Source organism: Microtus pennsylvanicus, chromosome 5, assembly GCF_037038515.1.
Source record: "Microtus pennsylvanicus isolate mMicPen1 chromosome 5, mMicPen1.hap1, whole genome shotgun sequence".
Taxonomy (NCBI): Eukaryota; Metazoa; Chordata; class Mammalia; order Rodentia; family Cricetidae; genus Microtus; species Microtus pennsylvanicus.
The window spans coordinates 71,834,576-71,861,811 of record NC_134583.1 but is presented as its reverse complement, the minus strand read 5'-3'; the positions used below and the strand labels follow the sequence as shown (position 1 = coordinate 71,861,811).

The window sequence follows — 27,236 nt, the reverse complement described above, 5'->3', positions numbered from 1 at the left end:
AATTAATAAACATTGTTTTTTAACCCCTTCTGAAGGTGAGGGTGGTGAGATCTTCTCCACCAAGTCCTCAGTTCACAGCCACATTTCAGGAGTCTTACCAGGTCTATAAGCGTTACCAGATGGTTATTCACAAGGACCCACCTGATAAACCAACTGTGAGCCAGGTCAGCGGGCCAAGTGTGAGGTCTTGGTTTAATTATACTTTATTTCTGTTTATATCCAGTTTGTAGCTCATCTGCACAAAGATAAGACTGAGTGAGTGGACATTCTGTAAATGTGAATTCGCTGTTGTCATGTTAAGTACCAGTTATACATAATTTCAAAGTGGAAAGTCACATGTGAGGTTGCTTTTATTCAAAGCTGCTGTGTATGAACACATTTATCTATAAATAGTGGTGGAGTTTCAAGTTCAAGACGTAGGAGAAAAGGTGTACTTGGCCTGGTGTGTTATTATGCTTAATCCATGTTAGAAAGTTCTAGAAAGAATTCATAGCAGCTCAGTTATTCTTTCTTAATGGAATACCTTACATAAAAGATGTGTAGGAAAAGGAAGACTGTAGAGACGTTTAGGAGGATCCTTGTCCACTTTTAATTTTATATAACAGATGATTAAAAAAAGTGTGGGGGATGAAAAAAAGCCTAAAGCACTTCATTCAGAAGAGGTGGCAGAAGTACTGGCTAAGACCAGTTGGTAACAGTAGCGACTAGTGTATGTGACAGCGCAGCTGATTGGTAGAGGAAAACCAAAGCAGAAACAAATTGGCTCTTAGGAGTTTAAGGTTTTTCCATGAATGTTGGTCGAAAGTTGGCACTCAGGCCTAGTTCCACTTAGCTCCATTCCTGCTATTTCATGGCAAATCCTGGGCTGAACTTTGGAGGTGGTTTGTGGAGATCTTCCTCTAGCCTCATCTTCAGAAGCGTGTCGACAGGTAGCGTTGGTTCAATAGCATTGGCTTCTATTTCCCTTGCTCTGAAGGTGAGGCTAGTACCCGCCTCCTTTGAGGATCCAGAGTTCAAGTCATCCTTCAACCAGTCCCATTCTTTATATATCAAGTACCAAGTGGCCATTCACAAGGAGACACCTGTTGAATGTGGAAAGTCTGAGGTACTGTCTCTTAACCATTTTCCTTGTATTGACAGATTGTAAAGAAAGACAATGTATTTTAGCTGCCAAGTAGAGCTGATAACTCTTAAGTGTCTTTTATTGAGCTTTTGTGGAAAGGATTCAGACCTTGCATTTTTAATCCTTTATAAAAAAAAATTGTAAATTCAAGAAGTTTTCTTACACAGTTTTCTCACTAGAAACCTGAAAACAGGGCTGGAGAGATGGCTCAGAGGTTAAGAGCATTGTCTGCTCTTCCAAAGGTCCTGAGTTCAATTCCCAGCAACCACATGGTGGTGGCTCACAACCATCTGTAATGAGATCTGGTGCCCTCTTCTGGCCTGCAGACATACACACAGACAGAACATTGTATACATAATAAATAAATATTAAAAAAAAAAAAGAAACCTGAAAACAGGGTTATTAGGGGTTTGTTTTCCAGTCTAAGTCAGCAGGCATTTACTGCTTATCCCTTCGAGATTATTGCAGATAGCATCATCTAACAAGCACTTGTTGAGAGAGGCTCCATTTCTCAGGCTGTGGGTATTAAATGAGAGAGAATCTACAGTGTCGCAGTGGAACAGTGACGTGTTGGAATAAAGGCACAAACAGGTGCAGAAGTGACATTGAACCAAGCTCCGGCAGATGAGTAGGAGTGTATCTGGACTGAGAGAGGAGAGAGAAGGGTGTTCTTGGCAACAGTTCGAGCATGATCAACTACCAGGGTGCCTGAGGACCCACTACTTAGCTTGGTATGGTCAGAGCATTGGCTGTGTGTCAGGTGACAGAACGAATGAGCTGTGTAGATTTAGTTAGGAGCCAGACTTCTTTTAAAAGTAATTTTGGAAGCACTAAACACCCTAATGCCATTCTCCATTGCAGCGGTTCTCAGCGTGCTGCCGTCTTTATTTTTGTCTCCCTTTCATGCCTTTGCTGTTCGTTTTGTTTTGTATTATTTTGTTCCAGATCTCAGCCATTGTGCCATTTTGTCTGTCAGTGCTTTACTATGTATGTGTCTTGACTTACTAAAAAGTTTGATAATGAGCTAAGACAATCTAGGAAGAATTAAAAATATGTATAGAGTAATTTAGCTACTTAGAAAAATCAGCTTGGTAGGCAACAGAAAACAAAGCCCAGAAGGCTTGATAGAGCTGACCTGCATTTTTCATCTCTTTCCATCTCTGTCATTTTGTTCCTCTAATTCATTATTGTTTTCTTTTGTAATGCATGATTATTTTCTTGTATAACATTTAATCCTTTTAAGATTTTCAACTTAAATTTCTGAGTCATAAAAATATCTTGAAAGTGCCTAATCTAGAACTTATTCTGTGGATTTTACTTTACAGGGTCTATTTCAGATTTATACTATCTTCGTTCCTTGTAGATACAAAAAAAGTATTACCTCTGTGTATCTCTAGTTTCTCTTGTCTATTCCCTTTTTGTGCAGTTACGTTACTGTTAAAACATATTTTATGTGTGTTATAAATCAGTCATATTTTATATGATTTTGTGTCTTGGGGCTGAAGGGATAGCTCAGTGGTTAGGAGTAAGTGGTCTTCCAGAGGACCTGAGTTCAGTTCCTAGCATCCATATAAGGTAGTTCAGATGGAACTGTAGCTTTAGCTACAGAGGATCCAATATTCTCTTCTGACCTCCTTAGACAAGCACATGCAGCAAACTTTCATGTAGATAATTAAAAATAAGAATAATAAACCTTTAAAAATGTTTGTCTTTTATAAGCTGAGAAAAAGGATAAGAGTAAATAAATATTGGGGCTTGAGAAATGGCTCAGCAATTAAAAGCCCTGGCTTCTTTTCCATAGGACCTAGGTTTGATTCCCAGCAACTGCATGGCAGCTCACAAACATCTTTACCTCTAGTAGAGGAATTTGATGCCCTCTTCTGGTCTCTGTAGGCTCTGCATGCATCTGGTACACAGACATGCATGCAGGCAAAACACCTGTAGACATAAAAACAAATGTTTAAAAAAATAGCTATTTATAATTTGTCTTATTAAACTTACTTGCTTCTTCTGGCTTTTGTTTGTTCCTGCTGATTTATGATCACTTAGACTGGTATCACCTCCTGACTCTAGTACAGTTTTCCCTGTCCACTTCATTACAGCCTCACTGTCACTGCATTCATTTTCTATGTGTTACCGCCCCCCAAAAAACAAGTATGCACTCACCGTTTTTACAGTTGCTTTTTTTGGTTTTTCGAGACAGGGTTTCTCTGTAGCTTTGGAGCCTATCCTAGCACTAGCTCTTGTAGACCAGGCTGGCCTCGAACTCACAGAGATCCACCTGCCTCTGCCTCCCGAGTGCTGGGATTAAAGGCGTGCGCCACCACCGCCTGGCTTTACAGTTGCTTTTTAAAATCAATGAAGCAGAGAAAGGCGAGTATGCTCTAGTAGTTGAGAAGCCTCTGTGCCATCTCTTTAGAGGCCCAGCCTTGGAGAATGCGATGCTGGCTTCAGTAGTATTCTGTCTCTTCCCTCGATCTTCCCAAACGTTTGCTTCTGTTGGCTTCACGTGCAGCCTTCTGTGCTCTGCTGGTGGTTTGTTTTCAGCAGCACTCGGGTGTTTGTTTCTCTGTAGTCAGATGTAATTAAATCTCGATTTTGTGGGGGGGGCAGTTTTTGAGGGCAGTCATTGCGATTTGCTCTGATCTGAGAAGATTCTTTCTCCCTTTGTCTCCCTTTCTGCTTTTCTCTGGTAAGTCCCTGGCCCACAGTCTAGCTGTTGCTCAGAAGGAACTTCTGTATCTTCTTAATTGCTTACCACTATACTCTCCGCTGTTGTCAAGAGAATTAGAATTCATGCTTGGACTCCCCCATAATTCGTTCCAAATATAGCCAGTTCTTTGGGCAAGTAAAGCATCTCCCTTCTTCTTTTCTCAACATTCATTTGGCCTGTGTAGAGTTGTTCTGGGTTTTTTTTTTTGGTTTTTCGAGACAGGGTTTTTCTGTGGCTTTGGAGCCTGTCCTGGAACTAGCTCTTGTAGACCAGGCTGGTCTCGAACTCACAGAGATCCGCCTGCCTCTGCCTCCCGTGTGCTGGGATTAAAGGCGTGCGCCACCACCGCCCGGCTGTTCTGGGGTTTTGTGTTTTTATTTTTTGTGACTTTCCTGCATAATTTATCTTAAGGGTGCTGTACATAGTTCAAACCTTTGATCTTCTTCTCCTAAGATAAATAAATTGGAACTCCTGACTCCCAGGACCTTCCCACTTCCTCCATGATAGTTCTGTGTCAGGGGTGGTTTCTGCTGTACAAGTGACCCTTCGCCTGCTGTGCTCCCATCCTTGTCGTCCCCTGTCTGTGGGGCATCTGCTCAGAGACAGGGACTTGGGCACGCTGCTTTGTTCTTCCCAGTTGTGAAGTGTGTTTTATATGAGGGGGTGGGGATTAATTTTGATATGGACTTCAAGAGAAATTCTCCCTATATGATTTTCAGTTTTCTCCATGAACAAATAGTTAGTGTTCTTATGCTACATGAGACAAAAAGAAAAGCCAAAGGTGTTGTTTTTTTGAAAAGCTTCTCTTGCCCTGACTTGGTTTTTGAGACTATAGTAGCACATTGTAGTGTGTAGTTTTGTCAGTGTACAAAATTCATTTTGGCTATGTCATTAATCATAAAATAATCCTTTACATTCCTTAAGGTTTTTTTTTGAGAAATTTGAAAAAAAGGATATGTATAGACACCTTAGACATTCTTGATAGCAAGTCAGTATTTTTTTTTTTCAGTAACATTTTGAGGAAAGTATCGTGTAGTTACACATAAAAAGAGTATATAGGATTTACAGAGTACTCTAGTATGTATTTCCAGTATGATTTTCATTCAGGCAGGTGTCAGATTTTTCAGAAAATAATATTTATAAATCAATAGGTGATTTGTGGGTTACTTCATGTATAATACAGCGTAAAGGCAACATTTAAGAATATTTGCTTTCTAAAAGGCAATAGTTTTTTTTTGTTTTTTGTTTTTTTAAAATTTGGTTTCTTTTTATTTTTTTTAATTTTTTTAAACATTTATTTATTATGTATACAATATTCTGTCTGTGTGTATGTCTGCAGGCCAGAAGAGGGCACCAAACCTAATTACAGATGGTTGTGAGCCACCATGTGGTTGCGGGAATTGAACTCAGGACCTTTGGAAGAGCAGGCATTGCTCTTAACCACTGAGCCATCTCTCCAGCCCCAGCAATAGTTTTATATAAATATAAATGTGATATTTTGCTGAAAATTTGATGTTGAATTCTAGAAAAATGCTATTGTTTAATAAAAATTATTACACGCCAGTTTCTTAAAATAATTGCAAGAACCCTCTAGCTCTAAATTGTCTAACAAGCTATAGTTGTATCCCTGACAGCCTCAGATTTTGTGCTTGCTGATTGTTTTCAGAGTTTGTTAGCATTATCTGACACAAAAGCTGAAAGAATGGTGGCCTCATACTTGTGTGTGCGTGCTCTAAGTTGAACCATGTTAGTTTTTTCTTTGCTTTATCTTTTCAGGGTGAAGCATTCTAACTTACACATCTGACATTTCACTCCTAAATTCTTCAGTATGTATTTTCAAAAAGGGAGATATGTTTCTTTCTTTTCTTTTTTTAAAATTTTATTTATTATATATATAGTGCTCTACCTGCATGACAGAAGAGGGCACCAGATCTCATTACTGATAATTGTGAGCCAAATTTTGAGCCACCATGTGGGTGCTGGGAATTGAACTCAGGATCTCTGGAAGAGCAGCCAGTTGCTCTTAACCTCTGAGCCATCTTGCTAGCCCGGGAGATATGTTTCTATGTAACACAATATTATTATAAACCTAAGAAAATTTACTTTCATTTTTAGGAGTGTAGGTGTATGCCTGTAATTCCAGTATTTGTGAGGCAGAGGCAGGAGGATTGTCTTGAGTTTGAGGTTAGTTTGGTCTAGAGCTCTTAACTGAGCCTTTTCATTCTTCTCCGTACTGCAATCTAGGAGACCAGTTCCCAGGTCTGCACCGGGTAGCATAAAGAATGTCTCAGAGCATGCGGGTTAGGAAAGTTTCTTCTGAGGACTAGACTATATCTGAGGGTAAATAAACATATTGTTTCTTTTTTTATAATCATTTATTTATTATGTATACAATATTTTGTCTGTGTGTATGCCTGCAGGCCAGAAGAGGGCACCAGACCCCTCTACAGATGTTTGTGAGCCACCATGTGGTTGCTAGGAATTGAACTCAGGACCTTTGGAAGAGCAGGCAATGCTCTTAACCTCTGAGCCATCTCTTCAGCTCAAACACATTGTTTCTGATGGTAACTTAAGAAAAAGAACAAGCACGCGCTTTCCTAATGGCAACCTTTTCTTTTACTTTATCTTGAATAGTCTTTCTTTCTTGATAATCTCTCTACACAGTTACATTTCTTTACATACAGTTACATATCTCTCTCCTGCATAGCCGTAACATGCTTACATACAGTCACATCTCTGTTCCCAGCTACATCTACCTTTCAGGATACACACAAGTCCTTCTCTCACATTTCTCCCTCTTCTCCTCTTAAAGCAAAGCCTCTGGACAAATATGATTCACATTTTCAGGGTCACAGAGCTCTTCTTGAGTAAGCAGTAAGAAACAGAGCCAAACTGACCACACAGTTTCTCTCAGGCTGGGGGATGTCACACTGATCAGCCAGTGAGTAACGCTTGACCGTCCACGTAGCTTTAAAGTGGTCAGAGTTCCCAGACAGAAAGAGGACTTAATTTAGGACTTAATTTAGGACTTAAACAAAAAAACAGTTAGTTGGCTGAGCCTTGAGGTTGGGAGTATGTGCAGAAAGTCTGTCGCTGAGAAAGTTATATCTACTTAAGTTGCTTTATGCCTGACCTTGAGTCAGCAATAAACACCTGGGAAATTGTTTTTGTGTATCCATTTCCAGCTGGAACCAGTTTGCTTCGAATTTATTCTGAAGTCTAAAATTAGCTGTCTCTGTGACTGAGAATACTATTACTTTATTGTGTCAATCTGAGTAATGAAAAATATCCTAGTATTTCTATTCATCAGAATTATAGGGTGTAATCAGAAGTCATCTTCCTGACCATCCACAGCTGAATGTGTGCCCAGTGGATGGAATTTATACATGAGATAAACAAGCGGGCAGTGGGGACAATACCATAGCTGTGGCTCATGAGAAAACTTATAGACAGAGACAAAATTATACATAGGCAATGGTCTCAGAAGTCTTGCTTCACAAAACTGTCCTCATCAGCTAGTTGCTTGTCTGCTGGGTCTACCTTGTGTATATCAATTGTCATCTGCTGTATATTCTCGGTGGCCTCTGGTAAAGCCATTGGTACCAGCAGCTCTCAGCACCTCCATTATGTTGCTTTTTAAAAATTGTGGGTTTGATGACTTTGACATTAAAAAAAAAAAACCGGTCTGAGTATTAGCTGCTCTTGCAAAGGATCTGGGTTCTATTCCCAGCACCCACACAGTGGCTCACGACTGTCTGTAACTCCAATTCTAGGGGATCTAATGCCCTCTGCTGGCCTCCATAGGCACCAGGCACCCATGTGGTGCATAGACTTAGATGCAGGCAAAAAAAAAAAAAAAAAAAAAAAGCTCAAACACATAAAAGTTTAAAAAGTGTCTAAGCCAATCGATCTTTTTTAGAGTTCTGTATTTAGGATTTATTTACGAGTAATCATAGTCTTCATATTAAATGTTCTTATGCGTTAAACTGTCATTAGTGAATTTATTTAATTATTTAATTTAATTGAGAAAGGATATCATGTATCCCAGGCTGGCCACAACTTGCAGTGTAGCTAAGGCCAATCTTCAGTTTGTCATTGTCCTGCTGCTGTCTCCTGATTATAAGATTATAGGTGTTAACCCCCCCCCCCATTCCTCATTTGTGTGGTTTTGGGACTTGAACTCAGAGCTGTGTACATTCTAGGCAAGTCCTCTACCAACTGAGCTGCATCTCCAGCCCCTGTAGGTGTCTTGAAAATATTGAAACATGTATATACAGAAAAGTACACATAAGTGCATACACATTGAACTCTTATGAAATTGGTTACTAGGTCTGGGTGTGGTGGCTCACGCCTTTAATCTGAGCACTTAGAGGCAGAGGCAGGCAGATCTCTGTGAGTTTAAGGCCAGCCTGGTCTATATAGTGAGTTCCAGGCCATTCCATGGCTATGTAGAGAGTTTCTTTCTCAAAAACACAAAAAAAAACTAAACAAAAAACAAAAATATCAGCCAACCAACCAACCAAACAAGAAACTAAAAAGACATGGATTACTTCTGGCTCATCAGCAGCCCTTCTCCTTCCAGTACAGTACTTGTTTTCAGAGATTTGTTTTGTATTTAAGTTATGTGTGTGAAGGGGAGGGGATATGTACTGTAATTTCAGGTGCCTGCAGAGGACAGAGGTATTGGATCTCCCTGGAGCTGTTGTTATAGGCAGTTGTTCCATCCAGGTCTAGGAAAGTGAGTATCCAAACAGACTAGGTTCCCACAAAGCCAGTACGTGCAGTAGAATCAAAACCCAGTGCCCTTGTCCTTGGCTTCTCAGTCAGCCCTCGTTGTCAGTCAGCCACGTTCAGAGAGTCCGGTTTGATCACATGCTCCATCAGTCCCAGTCCAGCTGGCCTTGGTGAGTTCCCATTAGATCAGCCCCACCGTCACAGTGGGTGGGTGCACCCCCACGGTCCTGACTTCCTTGCTCGTGTTCTTCGTCCTTCTGCTCCTCATTTGGACCTTGGGAGCTCAGTCCAGTGCTCCAGTGTGGGTCTCTGTCTCTATCTCCATCCATCGCCAAATAAAGGTTCTATGGTGTGGGAATACTTTCTTAAGGAAAAGTTATTTATATTCAAGTACACGTGATTGGGCAGCCAGTGTGCAAAAGGGGATCAGTCCCTCTAGTCCCTTTCTAACCATCAGAGACGCTGATGGCGCTGCAAAAGGGCTGGCTGGTGGAGTGTTGATTTGCTGCCTGACTCCGCCACCAGGTGGTGGTCTAGGTCTGAGTCACGTTTGCTCTTCCCTTTGTGCTCAGTGCTCTTCCTGTGTGATGTGCACTTGATGTTTGCAGCACAAGTATGGAAAATGCTGTTCGTGTTTGTTAGAGTTAGACACACTTGCTTTGACTAAAGTGCAAGCACAAGTGGTTCATCACATGTGAATGGTTTAAATGTCTTGATGTTATTTAACTCAGAAGCTTTCAGCTTTCTTTTCTCCTGGTAGTTCTACTCTATTATATTTAGAAAATTACCCAAGGTATCAAAGTAATGCAGAGACAGTCACATGGAGTCACATATTACATTATAGAGACTGTGCTCTACCTTATAATTAGCTGAATTTGAATGATGGAGGATCTGAGGGTTCTGAATTTGGGGGAGGTATTGGGATTGAATGTACCCTATGCATGTACCCTACCATTGAATTATATCCATGGCTTCTAGAAAAACACTTAAAACCCGAGTTAGCTTGAATACAGTAGAAGTCTTAGGTAATTTAATTAAACATTGCTTTTTATGAGCAATTTCAGAGTTAGGATTCAATGGTATATTATAGTCGATCATAAACTCTGTAAGAATTTAGAATTTGAAAGTTGTTGAAGTTTCCAAAGGGTTTAATTCATTTACTGAAATTCTTTAGTGCAAAGGTAGTGTTGAATTCCATCTTAATGTTATTAGTTATCGGGGGGAGAAACGAGGAAGGGGAGTTCAGGCTAGTTCAGGGGAAATTTTTGCTTACAGTTTTGTTTCTGTTGCTTAAAATTTCCTGAACGTTGTTTCAGATTACAAGTTAGCATCACATATAACATTAGTGATAAGAGGATCTTTATATGTAGCTTAACTTTTTCTTTCTTTCTTTCCTTCCTCCCTCCCTCCCTCCCTCCCTCCCTCCCTCCCTCCCTCCCTCCCTCCCTCCCTTCCTCCCCCACCCCCCTTTCTCTCTCTCTTTCCTTTTTTGTTTTTTGAGATAGAGTATCAGCCCTGGCTAGCTTGGAACTCTGTAGACCAGGCTGACCTGGGACTCACAGAGATCTACCTGTCTCTGCCTCCCGAGTGCTGGGAGTAAAGGTGTGCGCCACCACTGCTCAGCCAAACTTTTCTTATATAATAGAGAATTACAGAATTTGTCCAAAGAAACATAAGTGGTTAGTGCAGGGCAACATGTAGAAAAGTTAAGTACTTTTCATATCAGATCATGGGACTACCATATTGGAGGGCTGAAGTTGGCCTAAATAATTAATATAGAATAACATCAGTGAAGGGAAGTATTGAAATAAACAGATTTTTCGAAGAAATTTTTTCCACATTCTCAGAAAATTTAAAATGACAACCGTTCCACAGTGCATTTTGTTAATGTCTATTCTCAAACAGGACTCTCGGCAGAACTTGTCTGTTGTACTGGCTTTTGTGTGTCCTCGGGAATATTATTTTGTTCTTGCTGTATTTCAGCATCCCCTGTCCTCACCATTGTCTTTCCCACAGAGTTGCTGGTCTCTGTCACCTCTCCTGTTTCTTACTTTTAGTACTTGTATTAGTTTGTCTAGTATTCAAATTTGTTCCCTTTTTAATTTTGTGTTATATTTGTTAAGACACATAAGGTACTGTTTCAGAGGCCTTAGTACAGTTAGCAACCCAGTGAATAGATGAAAGATCCTTTGGTTTTGTGGAGCTTCCATTGGGGGAATAGGACTGGAAATGGCTAGAGGCAGTCATTAAATAGCAAGCATAATGGAGTAGTAGTTTGCAGGTTAGTAGGTGTTATTATAGAAAAGGCAGATAGAAAGGTGGTTTAGAAATATTGGTCATTACTGGAAAGCCAGGTTACCAGGTTTATTGTAATAATTTAGAAAATGGAAAAAGACGCTTGAGAGATGCTTTGGTAAAATAATTTAAAATTTTTATTCTCTTTTAAATTATGTGTGTGTGTGCCTTTGTGTGGATATGTGAGCACAGTGCCAGCTGAGGCCAGAGGTTTCAGATCCCCTGGAGCTGGAGGTAGATTCATTTGTGAGCTGTGTAATGTGGGCTTTGAGAATTTGAACTCTGGTCTTCTTCAAATGCAGTACATGCTCTTAAGCTATGAGCTGTTTCTCTAGCACCCAGGCACTTTTTGTTTCTCATGTTAACCATCATTGTTTTCTTCAGGGACTTTGATTGAGATCCTGAAGTTCTGGAATAGGTTTGTGCCTGAGCTCTATCTAGTTAGGTATAACTTACCTAAGTACAGTAACTATTGCAAGTAGTTGTACATGCTTCTGTTGTTTTCTGAAAGTTGAGGAAAGAAATGAAATGAAAGATGTGAAATAGCTTGTTTGATAGATGATAATTCTGTTTTTCAAATTTATTACATTTATTCATTTATTAGAGGCAGGTGGGAAAGAGGAGAGGATAGATTGTAGTGCATGAACTGTGATGTTTAAGTAGAGTTCAGAGGACAACTTGTGGGAGCCAGTTCTGTTTTCTTTTAGATTTGTTCATTTTATCTTATGTGAGTGTTTTGCAGGCCTGCATGTATGTGTGTGCGTAATTGGTGCTCATGAAGGTCAGAAGAGGGTATCAGATCCTCTGAATTGAAGTTATGCATGGTTGTGAACCACCATGTGGGTACTGGGAATTGAACCTGGGTCCTCTGCAAGAACCTTCCCAGCCCCTGATAGTAATTCTTTTTTTTTTTTTAAATATTCATTCATTCATTTATTATGCCTACAATATTCTGTCTGTGTGTATACCTGCAGGCCAGAAGAGGGCATCAGACCCCATTATAGATGGTTGTGAGCCACCATGTGGTTGCTGGGAATTGAACTCAGGACCTTTGGAAGAGCAGGCAATGCTCTTAACCTCTGAGCCATCTCTCCAGCCCCTGTTAGTAATTCTTGATGAACCATGTTGTCTGAGAGTAAATGTGTTCCGTGAAAACTTGTTTGGGTTGGTGGTATGAGGTGGTATCAGTTATAATTCCATGTGTTTGGGTTAACATGTTGATGAGCTGAGGAACACCGAGGGTAAGGTGTAAACTGCTCAGTTTTTTGACAACACTGACTAAACCATAGCCTCCACTCATTTCCCACGTGGCTCTAAGAGATTTCCCAATCCTTGAGCTGTGTTTACTTTAAGTTCCCTCCTTGTGCAGTGTGGAGGAGGGAGTTCTGCAACAGTGTTTATTGTGAGGGGTAAAATAAGATCGTCCCTGTAAAGCTGTGGATAGATGATGACGTACATCTGTACTAGAAGGAGTCATCGGGATGTCACAAATATCAGGACCACTGTTTTCTCCCTGAGTGCTTTACAACTTGGCAACCACCGGTTTTTCCTCTCTCCAGTTGTTTCTTAAAAACGGTCTGCTCTGCTGCTTACTCATTTGACAGGAGCTCACTGGCCTTCTCAGTAAGGTCAGGAGCAAATAAATGAGGCTTCTGGTCAGTTCAGTCAGCATTGGCAAGTAGAATTAATTTCTTGTTGTTTTGTTTTTCCATTTACATTAATGTATTCATTTGAATTGAAAGGTCACTTGTTTTATTTTATTTGATTACTTATTTTGTTGTAGTGTTGAGAATTGAACCCAGGACCTCATGGAATTTAGCTAAACCCTCAGCCCTAGTTTTGAGTTTTAGTATTAAATTATTTGTTCTGGGGGGGTATGATTCATCACAGGTAATTTTGATCTTTAATTTTTATGCTATTTTGACTCATCCTGTTATAGCACATGAAACATGTAAATAGCACCATTTGTGAGCTTTATTTGTGTATTATTTTTCTTTCCTTGGTCTGGAGGAGGAAGAATAGGCATCTCTGGGTGTCCACTAGTGGCTGAACTTGCTTAGACTTGTACTAGTTTTTTCCTTTTGATAAATTAGCTCTACTAGGTTACTAAAGTCTGTCACATACTTTGTGTTTGTTATTCCAGTTTAGAAAATTGTTTTGCCAGTCTGAAGAAAGGCACAGTATTGAAGGCCAGGGAACTTTGGCCAATGAATGAGCCTCAGAGTTGACAGTTTTTAAGAAACATTGGAGAGAGAATTTAGTTGTCAAATTGTAAACTACTCAGGAAGAAAAAGGAAAATTTTAATGATGTCAAAAGCTCTTGACAGTTGTCTTCCTATAATAAATAAACTCTGCTTTTAATTTTCTGAGCCAGCATTAAGATATTTACCTATAATGAGTTAAGCACATTTTAGCAAGTGCAAAACCCATGCAATAGGAATACTCACTCTTGTTGCAAGTACCAAAGATAAAATCTTCAGGCTTTCTGTTTAGATCACTTTTCTTATCAAATCTGAGGAACTTATCAAGTGAACATCACTACCTACTGATTCCTAGTCTAAACAGGGAATGCTTGTGTTTTTGCTGTTCATTGTGTATGCCAAATAATTTTAGGCAAGTGCTTGCATGATTTATAGTAGTTGATTTTTTATAGTTTTTAATTAAAAAAGTAAAGAAATATCCAGAGAGTAATTCTGCCCTAAGTATGTCCAAATACAGAATATTTGTGTTGGTTTATAAATATTTGTGCATATTTTCTGTACTCTTACATAACAGTTGTTCTAGAAACAGCTCAAAAATTTACAGTTAGGATAACTTCCATATTTCTTTTCCTGGCTTATAGAAGAATGTGATTCCTTTATTTACCAAATCATAGGAACGTTTTAATTTCCTGTGTGTTTCTGTTCTTATGGTATAAGATGCTCAGTGAGTAAGGCAGAGTCTTGCACATTCTAGCTAGGAAATAAGAAAAATGAACTTTAAAATGGTGTTGCAGTAAATGCTGATACCTAAGTGTCTTTGCCATATGTTTCTTCGGAGTCCCTAACATAAATGTGATGTATTTCTTGTGGGTTTGTTGTTGTTGTTTTTCACAGGCAGGGTTTCTCTGTGTAGCCCTGACTGTCCTGAAACTCACTCTGTAGATCAGGCTACCCTTGAACCCAGAGATCTGCCAGCCCCTGCCTCCCAAGTGCTAGGATTAAAGGCATGTGCCACCATGTGTGACTCTTTATTTCTAGTTTTTTTGAGAAATGTCCATACTAATTTCCACAGAAACTGGACTAGTTTTCATTTCTACCAGCATAGAAAGACCACTACAGCTTTAAAATGTTGGTGACAGAAACTGAAGAAGGTACTATGAATCAGAAAGGCCTCCTGTTCATTGGTTGGAAGAATTAAAATAGTGAAAGTATCTGTATTAACCAAAAGCAGCCTACAGATTCAGTGCAATCTCCATCAAAATTCCAGTGCCATTATTCACAGAAATAGGAAAATAAATCTTCAAATTCATTTGGAAGCATAATGATAGCCAAAGCAGTCCTAAGGAAAAAGAATACTGATGATTTCAAATTATATTATAGAGGCATAGTAAGTAAACAGCATGATACTGGCACAAAAATAGGTCAAGTTGGTCTGTGGAACAGAACAAAAGGTCCACATACATCAGCACAAGCTCAAATCGTCTGATTTTTGACAAAGATCCGAAAATGCATATTGGAGAAATGATAGCTTTGTTGTTAACAGTGTTGTTGGCAATTGGATATCCCTAATAGAAGAAAGAAATTAGTGTGTTACCTCTCACCCTTCACAACAGTCAACTTCAAATGTCAGAGACTTCAGTGTAAGACTTGGAACTCCAAAAGTGTTATAAGAAAATATAGAGAAAATACTTCCAGATAGAGGCAGAGGTAAGGACTTTCTGAACAGAATCCTAGTTGCCTTGGAAGTAAGGCCATCAATTGACAAATGGGACTTCATGATAAAAAGCTTCTGTACAGGAACGGAAGTAGTTAATTGAGTGAAGAGGCAGCTCATAGAGTTGGAGGAAGTCTTTGTCAGATATCCATCTGACAGAGAATTAATATCTAGAATATACAAAAAAGACCTCTAAACAATATGGAAACAAACAACCTAATCAAAACATGGGCTGAGGAGCTGACAATTTGTGAAAAAAGAAACACAAATGGCCAGTTAACATGAAAAAATGTTCCAACCTCACTATCCATCAGAGAAATGTAAATAAAAACTATATTGAGATTTCTTACTCCAGTCAGACTGTCAGTCATTAAGAAAATAAATAATAACAAATGCTAATTTTGATTTGTAGGTTTTGTGGTATTTTCTGGTTTTCCTCAATTTATTCTGATTTTTGGAAGGTATCTCATTTTTCAAGGTTAATTTGAATTTTGTGTGTGATTGTACATGTGTGTGGAGGAGCAGTTGGTGTAGGGCATCCTCATTCACACCAGCAGGTGGTTTGAATTCTCTCTCTGTGTACGTGTGTGTTACCTGTGTGTGGAGGAGCAGTTGGCGTGTGGTCCTCACACTGCAGCAGGTGGTTTGAATTCTCTCTCTGTGTACGTGTGTGTTACATGTGTGTGGAGGAGCAGTTGGTGTGTGGTCCTCACACTGCAGCAGGTGGTTTGAATTCTGTGTGTGTGTTACCTGTGTGTGGAGGAGCAGTTGGCGTGTGGTCCTTACATTCCAGCAGGTGGTTCTGAGATAGGATCTCTCGTCTGTGGTTTTCATGATTTATTTGGAGCCTCTCTAGGAGGAATTTAGAAGTAATTTTCCTTGTAAAAATTAACATAAATCTGACAGATGTGGTTGCACAGATCTTTAATCCCAGCACTTAGGAGGCAGAGGCAGGTAGATTTCTGTGAGTCTGAGGCCAGCCTGGCCTAAAGAGTGAGTTCCAGAACAGCCAGGGACAAGACAGGGACAAGAAACCCTGTCTTGAAAAACAAACAAAAGAAACAAAAAAAGAACAAAAACAAAACATAAATTTGAGCTGTATAACATGCTCTGTGCAGTGTTGATAGGGCTTACATGAAATTTAAGCAAATACAAGTTCCTTATGTAACTTTGCAAACACTATCTTAAATGAAAGTCAACTTTTTGTAAACGTGAGAGTCGGAAGAGTCCTTTGTCTGTACTCCTTGTAGTTCTGGTAAGGCAAAGGGGAGGTTAGGCGGCTGTAGCTTACAGCATTACTAAGCGTATTTGGACCTGAAATCACAGAAGTAAGTGTCTTTAGGACTTGGCATTCATGAGGCACAGCTTGGGAAAGTGGTGGGCTGAAGTTGGTTTACAGATTAAAAAGAAAAGAGGCACAATGACTTAAGTGACTCATGAGTATGTAGAGTCAATGAGATCCCAGACTACTCAACTCCCAGCTGACTGAAGTGGAACACCTTCACACTGATGGAGAGGAAGCATTTTTGAAATCTTTTTCATGTCCTAGGAATAGTATGTATGTGTCTTGTGGTTTATTATTCAGTTTTTACTGCTTTAAGGTTGAAAACTTACACATTTCATATTTTGGCAGTTTAACCATGATGAGCATTTCAGGTTTCTTATTTTGAAAACTGGGCATCACTAATGTTAACTGTACTTGTTACAAATACACATGCTAGGGTGTGTGTGTAAATTGTTGGGCCTCAAGAAGACATTAGCTTCCTTAAACAGCCTTTACATAGTTCTTGTTTGTTATTTAAACTGACTGCTATCTTGGTTGATGCATCAGTTGCTACTACACTTGGGTGGGGTTGCTTACAAATTGCCAAAATATGCATATAGCATAGTTCTTATAAACAGAACTTGGTCTACATTTAGGATCAGAAAGATTGTTGATTCCTTTCTTACTGGTTATTTTTGTTTGTTTTATGTTCAGAGGTTGTGAGATAAAACTTAAAAATGAAACCATTTTAGGACTAATTGTCCTGTATTTGCTTTGACACAGATATTTAGGGTTGTTTATGGAAACTAATTCAAATAGTTGAGTACTTTTTATGGGCTGAGTTGAACTATCTGTGCTCTGGATGGGTTATACATTATGGAAAATATTACCTTTGTACAGACTTTGGCTTCAAATGCTCTTACTGGAAAATTGTATGATGTTTTTTCTTTTTGTGTTCTTTCTTATTGCCCCTTTCCTGGACGAAATTGATCCTGTTCATACTGGACTCTGCAGTTCACAAGATTCCTTATTGACTCACCATTGGAGGTAAGAGACTGCTCTCAGGTCTGCACGTTAGCATCGTCAGTAGAGTAGCTCTGCTTGGTCTTCCATCAGGCATTTATTTGATAATTTAGGAGTGATTTTCTAAAGCAATACATTTTTTCAGTAATAGTAATGGGATGAGCATAGCCATTTTTTTTGGTAAGAACTATTCACCTTTGTAACTAGTTACTGTCCCTTTAGGTACATTTTCTTTCTCAGTAAATAGAGAGGATTCAGCCCTAGATTCTATTTCTATGATCCCTGTGTTGCTTCATCCCTGCTTAAATCACTGTCATGCTTCAGCAGAGGTGGGTATGCAAGAGCTGTCATCAAGGAGGCTTCACCTGGATAAGAGACCAGAGGAGCAGAGGACCCTCCCTGGCACTGAGCACTCGTTTTGTTGCAGGCATTGTTCTTGGTGCTTGCTTTGCTTCTCATTTAGTCTTCATCCTGGTTCTCATTTGGAACTCAGACAGGGATAAATTGTGACATTAAAAAAAAGTTACTAGATGTACAGAGAACCAGAATCATGTGAGCTGTGGTTGCAAAAAAGCTTGTAGATGATTGTGGAGACTTAGAAAAGGCAGAGCAGAAAAAGCAGAGCACTATGAGTTGAGGCTGGCCTTGAAGCCAAGCCAGTATTTACTATGTATCTTTACTTACTAGCCACACTATAATTAACAATCAACTTTCCAAAGCCATCCTTTCAGATAAGGCAACAGATTTCTGAAGAGAATTGTGCTGTTCAAATCCTGCAATATTTTTTAATCTTCTTTTAAGATAGACTTTTCTTTTTGCTCCAATCTTAGTATTTTTTTTTCTTTTTGGTCTTACGCTTGTCTTTCTCTTTGCTTCTGTTGTTTGTTTCACTTTAAGAGCCCCCTTTCTCAGTTCCCAGTCTCAGATCATACTCTTCCATTTTTTCAGAGTTGAGCCACTGCCTTAATTTTTTGTTTGTTTGTTTGTTGTTTTTCTAGATAGAGTTTCTCTGTGTAATGCGCTGACTGTCAGGGAACTCCCATTGTAGATTAGACCAGGCCGGCCTCGAACTCACAGAGATCCACCTGCCTCTGCCTCCTGAGTGCTGGGAGAGCCATAGTGCTGAGTGCCGTAGCCTTATATTCTTTATGAGACCATCTCTGATCTCCTTATACACTGAGAGTTGTTCTTTTTTTAATGGTTTTATAATAATGATTTCATTTAATTATTGAAATTATTCTTCTTAATGATGAGTGATGGCCTATGACTAGTTTGAATCATCACTAGGGGAAATGAACCAGACCAGAGAAGCCTGTGTTAACCTGGTTTGGCCACGTTTTCTAATCGCTCAGTCTTAAAATGGAGACAGAGAATAACAGTGGAAGGGTGCTGTGCTGTGAGTGAGAGGGACATGAGGGGCCTGCGGGCAAGTCATTTAATTCTGGGCTGCAGCCGCCAAATCTGAAAATGGCAATAACACTTACAAGGTTATTATAATTAAATGAAGTGATTTGTGGCCAACACTGAGCATAGTTCAGGAAATTTTAAATAATAAAGTAGAAATCAAAAATCAATAAGAAACTTAGAGACAATATTCATTTTTTTATCTGCTGAAGTTGAGGAAGTACCCTTTGGTCATAGAAATGAGAAGTATGAGCCAGAAAAGGCTAGAAAATTTTGTTTGGCTATGTAAAGAGACATAGTTTTGTATATGAAAACATAGTTAAAGGTAATTCAGGGCCTAGAGAGATAGCTTACTTGCTGCTCTTACAGACAACCTGGGTTTGTTTCCTAGCATTTGCATGGTGCTCCCAAACCTGTAACTCGAATTCCAGGGCATCAATTATCCTTTTCTGTCCTCTTTGGACCACAGGCATGCATGAAGTACACATACATACATGCACACAAAACACTCGTACACATAAAAATGAATAAATCTTTGAAAACTAAGGCAGTTTGGAGAAAGTAAAAGATTTATTTAAGATATTAAATCTCTTTGAATAGATAAACTATCTTTTCTATTTCTTTTGCAAAAAATTGTGTTAAGTGCTGTAAGTAGTTGATAAAATAAGTGTAAGTGATACAAGATAATGCAATTGTGTATTAGTAATGTTAGAGATGCAGCTTAAAGCAGTAGCATTAGGTCGAGCTGCTTCCATGTGGAGTGTTAGTAAGGAAGATAGAGTTAGAGGTCCACATCACTAACCAAATAGCATTTAGAGCAGTGGTTCTCAACCTTCCTAATGCTGTGACCCTTTCACACAGTTCCTCATGTTGTAGGGATCTCCAACCATAAAATTATTTCATTGATACTTTATATTTGCTACTGTTATGAATTGTAATGTAAATATTTGATACATAGGATATCTGATATGCGACCCCTGCGAAAGGGACGGTCAGCCCTCAAAAGGATCATGACCCACATGTTGAAAACCACTGATTTACGAGTAAATTTCTATTTAATTTAAGTTCAGTGAGAAGAGGACCTTATTTTCCCATGTTACTATTTTTAGTGCAGTAAATTGTACATACATAGTAGGCACCACTTTAATAAATATTTTTTGGGTAGATGCGTTGGTGGGTGAATGGATGGAGAGATTACTGAATAAACTTGATGGGGCTGAGGTTAGGGGTAGAGGTCTTTTATTCATAATTTGACAGGGCTCAAGCGACAGGAAATAAAGCTTACTGTTTGTGTTTTAATGTGCTCAACAGTCTTCCTAGTTTGACCGAACCCACTTAAGGTGGAAAGCTTTGTTTTTGCACCTTTGAATGCTATCAGTTGTAGAAATGGCTTAGAGTTTACTAACTACTCTGGTTAAATATTGGGGCTGAGTGTATGGAATCTGTCATCTTTGGTGAAAAGTTTAAAGGAAGAATATCATGATCAAAACTGAGTGATTGTTATTTTCTGTTAGTTTTTTTCACTCAGTGATTTGAAGTTGTGTTGTATCTTGGCCAACTTTATTTTTAAAACAATTTTATTATTAAGCTTATTGATATAAGGAGATAAAATAATTAAAGATGGTCACTACCCCTTTTTCTGGTAGGAAATACCAGGAGGGTTTCTGTTGATTTTCTTTTAGGTTGGAATACCACAAGTGCTGCCTGATGGTTTGCTGAATGGCAGCCATTCCCAAATCTCCTTCTGTAGGTCAGAGCTCAGTCAGTTTCATTTCACTACACACTGCCTGAGAGGCAAAGCAAAGCCAAGGCAGGAGGGTGCTGGAAGCATCTGCATGTTTAATTTTACTATGAAGCTTATGTTTTAGCCAGAGATAGGTATGTCACCTTCCAAATTTTAGGAACAGAAAAATAATTTTAGTAGAGACAGTAAGATATGGGAGACTTGCAGTTGACAAAGCTGAGTTTAAACTTCACTTTTCCCGTAATAAGTCCCATGAATGAGCCGGGTCCCTTTGTTGTAAGTTTTAGCCATTTAACTGCCACATGAATCTAATGAAATTGTCAGGTTATAGTAATTACGTCAGTAATCTGATATGTTGTCACTGAGTGGACCATGTGTGCAGAGTCGGTTACTTCTCTCTGTGGGGCTGACCCCTTTTCATTCCTGAAGACTAATAGCACTCATTAAGCTTTATGGGAAAAGAACTTTTATCACTTGTCAAGCCAGGCAGCGTATTTCTATTATATTTCTAATTTTGTGTGGCTCTGTGTAGCTGCTGATGTATATATACTTCCCTGCTAGGTTTAGTGCTACTTCTGCCTTAGAGACATTTTTATTGACATTTCTGAGTCTGAGTTACATTTTGTGTGGCACCACTTACAGATGTCTTCAATTAAATGCAGGTAAATAAACGGGATTATGTATCAGAGGTCAAAAGATTCCTGACATTCTCTTTAGAGTCAAACTTTGCCAGCCAGTCCAGTAGGCTGTGGTCTCCTTGTCATGTTTGGAGAACAGAGGCAGCTGCAGCACAAGTTAATAGATATCAGATCATGTGTCAGTGTGGGGACTTGGGCTTCTCTTTAGGTGTGTCCTTCTGTGCCTTCATTTTAGATTAAATCCTTTGTCTTAGGAGTTATAATAATTACCTACTGAGAAGCTAGCATCTCTAATATCCAGGGTTATGCCTATCCCACTTCCTGTATTAATTGTCACAGAATATCTACCTCTTACAATGAAAACTGAGCCCAGAGAGAGAGATCTGACTAGGTAGATGCTGGGAACCACAGCCAACAATATGGGACAAGAAAAGCAAGGTAGGAAGGATGAGATAGGATGGCACTGCTATGAGATGCTCACATTCGAGGATCTTACTTGAAGGAAGCTGGCAATCAGAGGTGGATTTAGTGAAGTTCAGAACAGGATTTATGAACCTTTGCATTGTGGGCATCTTGTGAGGATTGGCTCTAACCATGGTTGGGAGCTCAGCTGCATCTCTAGCCTCTGCCCACTAGATGCCAGTAGCACCCTCTTCACCAACATGGAAAAACAGAGCCTTAGATGAGACTTTGCCAAATGTCCCTAAGAGGCAAAATTGTTCACTCTTGAAAACCATTATGGGATGTGTATAGGGAGAGAAGAGTTAATGAGCCAATGGTGGAGATAAGATATAGTGGTAAAATGTTTTCAGTTCAGTAAAAATAAGAAAAGGTAGGAAAAGTGAAACAAAAAGGTTAACAGGACAAATACATAATACTATAAGACCAATGGCAATATGGGTTTCTTAAATCTTACTGATTATTGCATTAAATATAAAAGTCTAAATCAAACTTGCCTGCATGGGCATTTTTATCTTTGCAATGTTCCAAACTATCCAGTGACTATACATGGCCATGGTATTACATTTGAATTGTTCAGAGTTTTGTTTTCATTAAATACCAATAGCTACACTTGGGCAGTGTTTATACTGTTATACACTGTCGGGCTACATATTCCTGTTAAAAATTAGAAATTGTCAGACTAGGTAAAAGAATACAAGCAACTTTACCCTTAATGTATGAAGATGTGCTTGACTTAGAGGTAAAAGACTACAGTAAGATGTTCCCATGAATATTTACTGTAAACACATTTGATAGGCTGTCTTTAAATCAGACAAAATAGTCTTCAGGATGGAAACTGAGGACAGAGGATGCTTCATAATGAGAAAAAATGTCAATTATATTCTAAAATGTGATCCACTCACAAATAAAAGCCTCAAAATAAAAATTAATAGAAGTGACGGGAGAAATAGTTAAATTCAGTAACAGTTGAAGATTTTAGTATAATTTCTCGATACTTTGAGAAAACATTTAGACAAAATTAGAAGTAGTCTGGAAGACTTATATGTTGTGGTCACAGTTTTATTTAATGGATGTCTATTGGTATTATATCCTTCAGTGACAAAAAGTCATGTTTTGAAGTCAACCAAGACATAAACTAGATAGCATAGATAGCATGGTTCATTTGTAAAGCTTTCCCTGCTTTAGCTGGCTTCCCAGCTGCTCCTATTGTTTTTGTTTTGCCCAGTACTGAGACTAGACCCAGGGCATGGAATAGCTTAGCCCAGTAGTCCATTACAGAGCTATAGCCCCTTTGTTGCTCAGATTTAAAGTTTTAAGATAGCATACAAAGTGATGGGTTTCATTGTAACATTTTAAAATGGTTGTATTTTTCAAGTACATAAGGATATTCACCAAACCAGAGCATATTTTGGATTATTTTACAAAGTTCACTAAATTGAAAAAGAGTTGAAATTATAATTAAATTAGTATTAAGAACCAGCAGCATGCTTATAGCACTTTAATAATAACAGGAGAGCTGAGTTAAAAGTGGGTAAGTGGCGCTTCTCCAGAGCAGATCTGTCTAGAAAACTAAGGGAAAATGTCCATTGATACTCACGTTTGAAATGGAAGTTAAAACCACAGTGAGAAATCACCATGAACTCATTTAATGGCTGCAGTGAAAAGATCGATGGAGATCGGCATGATGTGGAGAAATCAGAACTCTTTTACTTTGCTGGAGGGAAGGTGAAATGTAGAACCATGGTTTGGCTGTTTTTTCAAAACATTACAGTTACTATATGGACCAGAAACTCACTCTTTATGATTATGCCTAAGTGAAATCAAACTATTTATCCTCATAAAGAACCATGCATGAATTAACACAGCATAATTATTCATCATAGCCAGAAACTAGAAAAATTCAAACTCTGTCAGCTGGTGAATAAATACAATGGAATAGTAGTCAGCCATAAAAAGGGACATGGATGAATCTTAAGGAGATTTTAAAGGATGACATAAGTCAGACACAGACTATATTGTGTTCCCTTTATGTGACTTATACAAAGGAAATTATAGTCAGAAAGCAGGTCAGTGGTTGTCTGATATTGGTAACACGTGTGGAAGGCTGACTGCAGGTAGGCTTGGGAATTTTGCAGGGTTATAAAAAAGTACTAGGATGCTGGAGAGAAGGCCCAATGAGGAAGCACTAACTTTAGTTCTCAAACCATTGTTCCAGCTTCAAGGGATACAACACCCGCTTCTGGCTTCTGTGCACAGCTGCCTTCATGTTCACATATCCACGCAGACAGACAGATACATACACACACACACACACACACACACACAAACACAGACACACACACACACACACACACAGTTTAAAAAACAAGTCTTAAAAAGTTCTAAAGTCAGATTATGGTTATTGTTTCAGTTTCATAAATTTGCTGCAAGTTCATAGAATTTTGTACTTAAAGTGGCTAGTATGATACACAAAGGTATCAGTAGAAGTAGATGTATCATTTTTGAATTCTCAAAGTATTAAAGAAAGATCATGTCACATGACTGGGCATGGTGGCACACCCCTGTAATCCTAGCAAATTGCAAGTGGAGTTAAGAGGATCAGAAGAAGTTCAAAGTCATCCCCAGGTAAGTAGTGAGTTCAGGGTCAGCCTGGGCTACATGAAAACAGAGAAGAAGAGTAGATTTAACTCAGTTTGGTATCCTCCCTATTATATCCTTCAATGTGGAATGTTATTTACAGTTTTAGTGTTCTTTAATATAGTAGTATTGGCATCAAAATCAGGCACTAAGATAGTGTTTTCTGGCTCTACTATCAGCAAAGGCCTTCCCTGATAAAATAGTTTCATCATGGTTATTACCTAAATAAAAAATTAAAATATAACATAGTAAATACTACAGCTTTAATTTTTAAAGAAAAGAAACCTGTTTTGGAGAATGGTTAGTAGATAATGTCGTGAGGTGTAGTCTACACAGTGAGATTCAGGGGGCTTCAGACATGTATACTTCTTGTGAGGCATTGTACCACTTTTGGAATATGGCAGCTAGAGCACCATCTTCGGGCAAGGCCCATCTATCCTGCACTTCCATAGCTGTGAGCCACAGTAAGTCTTCTCAGAAAACACCTCGTCTGCTGAGCCAGCAACCTCTGTAGGAGCAGGTATGAGGGAGCGACCTCTGAGGGACCAGGCCTGAACCAGCGACCTCTGTGGGACTGGACCTGAGCCAGGGACATCTGGTGGAGCTGGCCCAAGAGAGCAACTTCTGCTGCCTCAGACCCAAGCCAGTGACCTCTGCAGGAGCAGGCCCAAGCAAGCAAACCCTGTGGGGGCAGACCTGACTGGCCTCCAGGATTGCAGAGCGACCTCTGGGAGAGCCTAACAACCTCCAAAAACACTTGAGTGACCTTTGGCTTGAGTGGAACCATGGCCCCGACTGCATCACAAGGAACAACCATCTGAGCTTTGGATCCACTGGCACCTGGAAGAGTTAGCATCAGAGTCATAACCCCAGCTATGCCAATCAGAGGAAAAGATGAGTAGACAAGTAAAGAATACACTCAGCGCCGGGCGGTGGTGGCGCACGCCTTTAATCCCAGCACTCGGGAGGCAGAGGCAGGCGGATCTCTGTGAGTTCGAGACCAGCCTGGTCTACAAGAGCTAGTGCCAGGACAGGCTCCAAAGCTACAGAGAAACCCTGTCTCGAAAAACTAAAAAAAAAAAAAAAAAAAAAAAAGAATACACTCAGCACTACAAAGAATAACATGATACTATCAAAGACTAGTGACTCGAACAGCAAGACTTGAACACCTCAATACACATGACACAGAAGAAAATGACCTAAAAAATAACTTTAGGAGAATGTTTTAGGCCCTTAAAGAGGAAATGAAAACTTCTCTCAAAAAAATGGAGGAAAAGACAAACAAAAAATTGGAAGAAATCAACAAACCCCTTAAAGAAAACCAAGAAAAAGCAAACAGGTGAAAGAAATGATTCAAGACTTGAAAACCAATATAGAAACAATTAAAAAAAACCACAAACTGAAGGAATTCTGGAAACAGAAAATATGGAAAAACAGGAACCACAAGTACAAGCATAAACAGCAAAATACAAGAGATTGAAGAGAGAATCTCAAGTGTTGAAGATACAATAGAGGAATTAGGCTCATTGGTCAGAGGAAATTAAATCTAACAGAAGTTTAATACAAAATATCCAGGAAATAGGGCTGGAGAGATGGCTCAGTGGTTAAGAGCATTGCCTGCTCTTCCAAAGGTCCTGAGTTCAATTCCCGGCAACCACATGGTGGCTCACAACCATCTGGAATGAGGTCTGGTGCCCTCTTCTGGCCTGCAGGCATACACACAGACAGAATATTGTATACATAATTAGTAAACAAATATTTAAAAAAATATCCAGGAAATATGGGACACCATGAAAAGACCAAACCTAAGGATAATAGAGATAGAAGAAAAAGAAGTCCAACCCAAAAGCACAGAAAATATATTCAATAAAATCATAAAAAAAGATTTTCCCAACCTAAAGATATGAATATGAAGATATAAGAAGCTTACAGAACACCAAATAAATTAAACCAAAAAAAGTCCCCCTGCCACATAATAATCAAATACTAAACATACAGAATAAAGAAACAACATTAAGAGCTGCAAAGGAAAAAGACCAAGTAACATATAAAGGCAGACCTATCAGAATTATACCTGACTTCTCAATGGAGACAGTGAAAGCCGAAGGTCAATCAAATGAGCCTAAGAAACAAGTTGGTGTAGGTATCTTAATATCTCATAAAATAGACTTCATACTAAATCAATCAAAAGAAACAAGGATATTTCATATTAGTGGAGAAATCCATGAAGAGGAAGTCTCAATACTGAGCATCTGTCTATACCCCAAATACAAAGGCACCCTCATTTGTGAAAGAAACAGTACTAAAGCTTAAATCACACATTAAACCCCACACACTAATAGTGGGGGACTTCAACATCCCACTCTCATCACTGGACAGGTCTGCCAGACAGAAACTTAACAGAGAAATAAGGGAACTAACAGATGGTATGACTCAAATGGATGTAACAGACATCTGTAGAACATTCCATCCAAACATAAAAGAATTTCCTTTCTTCTCAGGACCTCATGGAACCCTCTCAACAATTGATCACATACTAGATAGCAAAGCAAACCTCAATAGATAAAAAAAAAAATTAGAATAACCCCATGCATCTTATTGGATCACCATGGCTTAAAACTAGAATTCAACAATACTAATTTCAGAAAGCCCACAAACACATGGAAATTAAACAGTGCTCCCCCGAATCACCAATGGGTCAAGGATGAAATAAAGGAAGAAATTAAAGACTTCCTAAACTTCAATGAAAATTACCATACAACATGCCCAAATTTATGGGAAACAATAAAAGCAGTGTTAGGAAAGTTCATAGCACTACATATGCCTACATAAAGCTGAAAAAATTTCACACTAATGAGTTGACAGAACACCTGAAAACTCTAGAACAAAAAGAAGCAAACTCACCCAGGAGAACTAGAAGGCAGGAAATAATCAAATTGAAAGCTGGTAGCAACAAAATAGGAACAAATAAAATGATACAAAGAATCAGTGAGACAAAGAGTTGGTTCTTTGAGACAATCAACAAAATAGACAAACCTTAATCTAAACTAATCAAAAGGCAGAGAGAGAATATCCAAATTAACAAAATCAGAAATGAAAAGGGTGACATCACAACAAACATGGAAGAAATCCAGAGAATCATGAACTTCAAAAACCTGTACTCCGCAAAATTGGAAAGCTTAAAGGAAATGGACAATTTCCTGGAAAAGTACCATTTGCCAAAATTAAATCAAGACCAGAAAAGCAAATTAAATAGACCTAAACTGAATAGAAACTGTTTTCAA

General features: G+C 38.9%; 1 protein-coding gene across 6 annotated transcripts in view; it reads left to right on the top strand.

The window, feature by feature from the left end:
• Ate1 (arginyltransferase 1) overlaps positions 1-27,236 on the top strand; it is a 117,775-nt gene that overhangs the window by 21,535 nt on the left and 69,004 nt on the right. For 2 of the 6 annotated variants that reach the window (XM_075972484.1, XM_075972482.1), the window contains exons 7-9: positions 36-164; positions 977-1,105; positions 17,059-17,091. In XM_075972484.1, coding sequence (XP_075828599.1) covers positions 36-164; positions 977-1,105; positions 17,059-17,091 — 291 coding nt within the window. The remainder of the gene's footprint in view (positions 1-35; positions 165-976; positions 1,106-17,058; positions 17,092-27,236) is intronic. The other 4 variants (XM_075972481.1, XM_075972478.1, XM_075972480.1 and 1 more) reach the window with 2 other exon arrangements.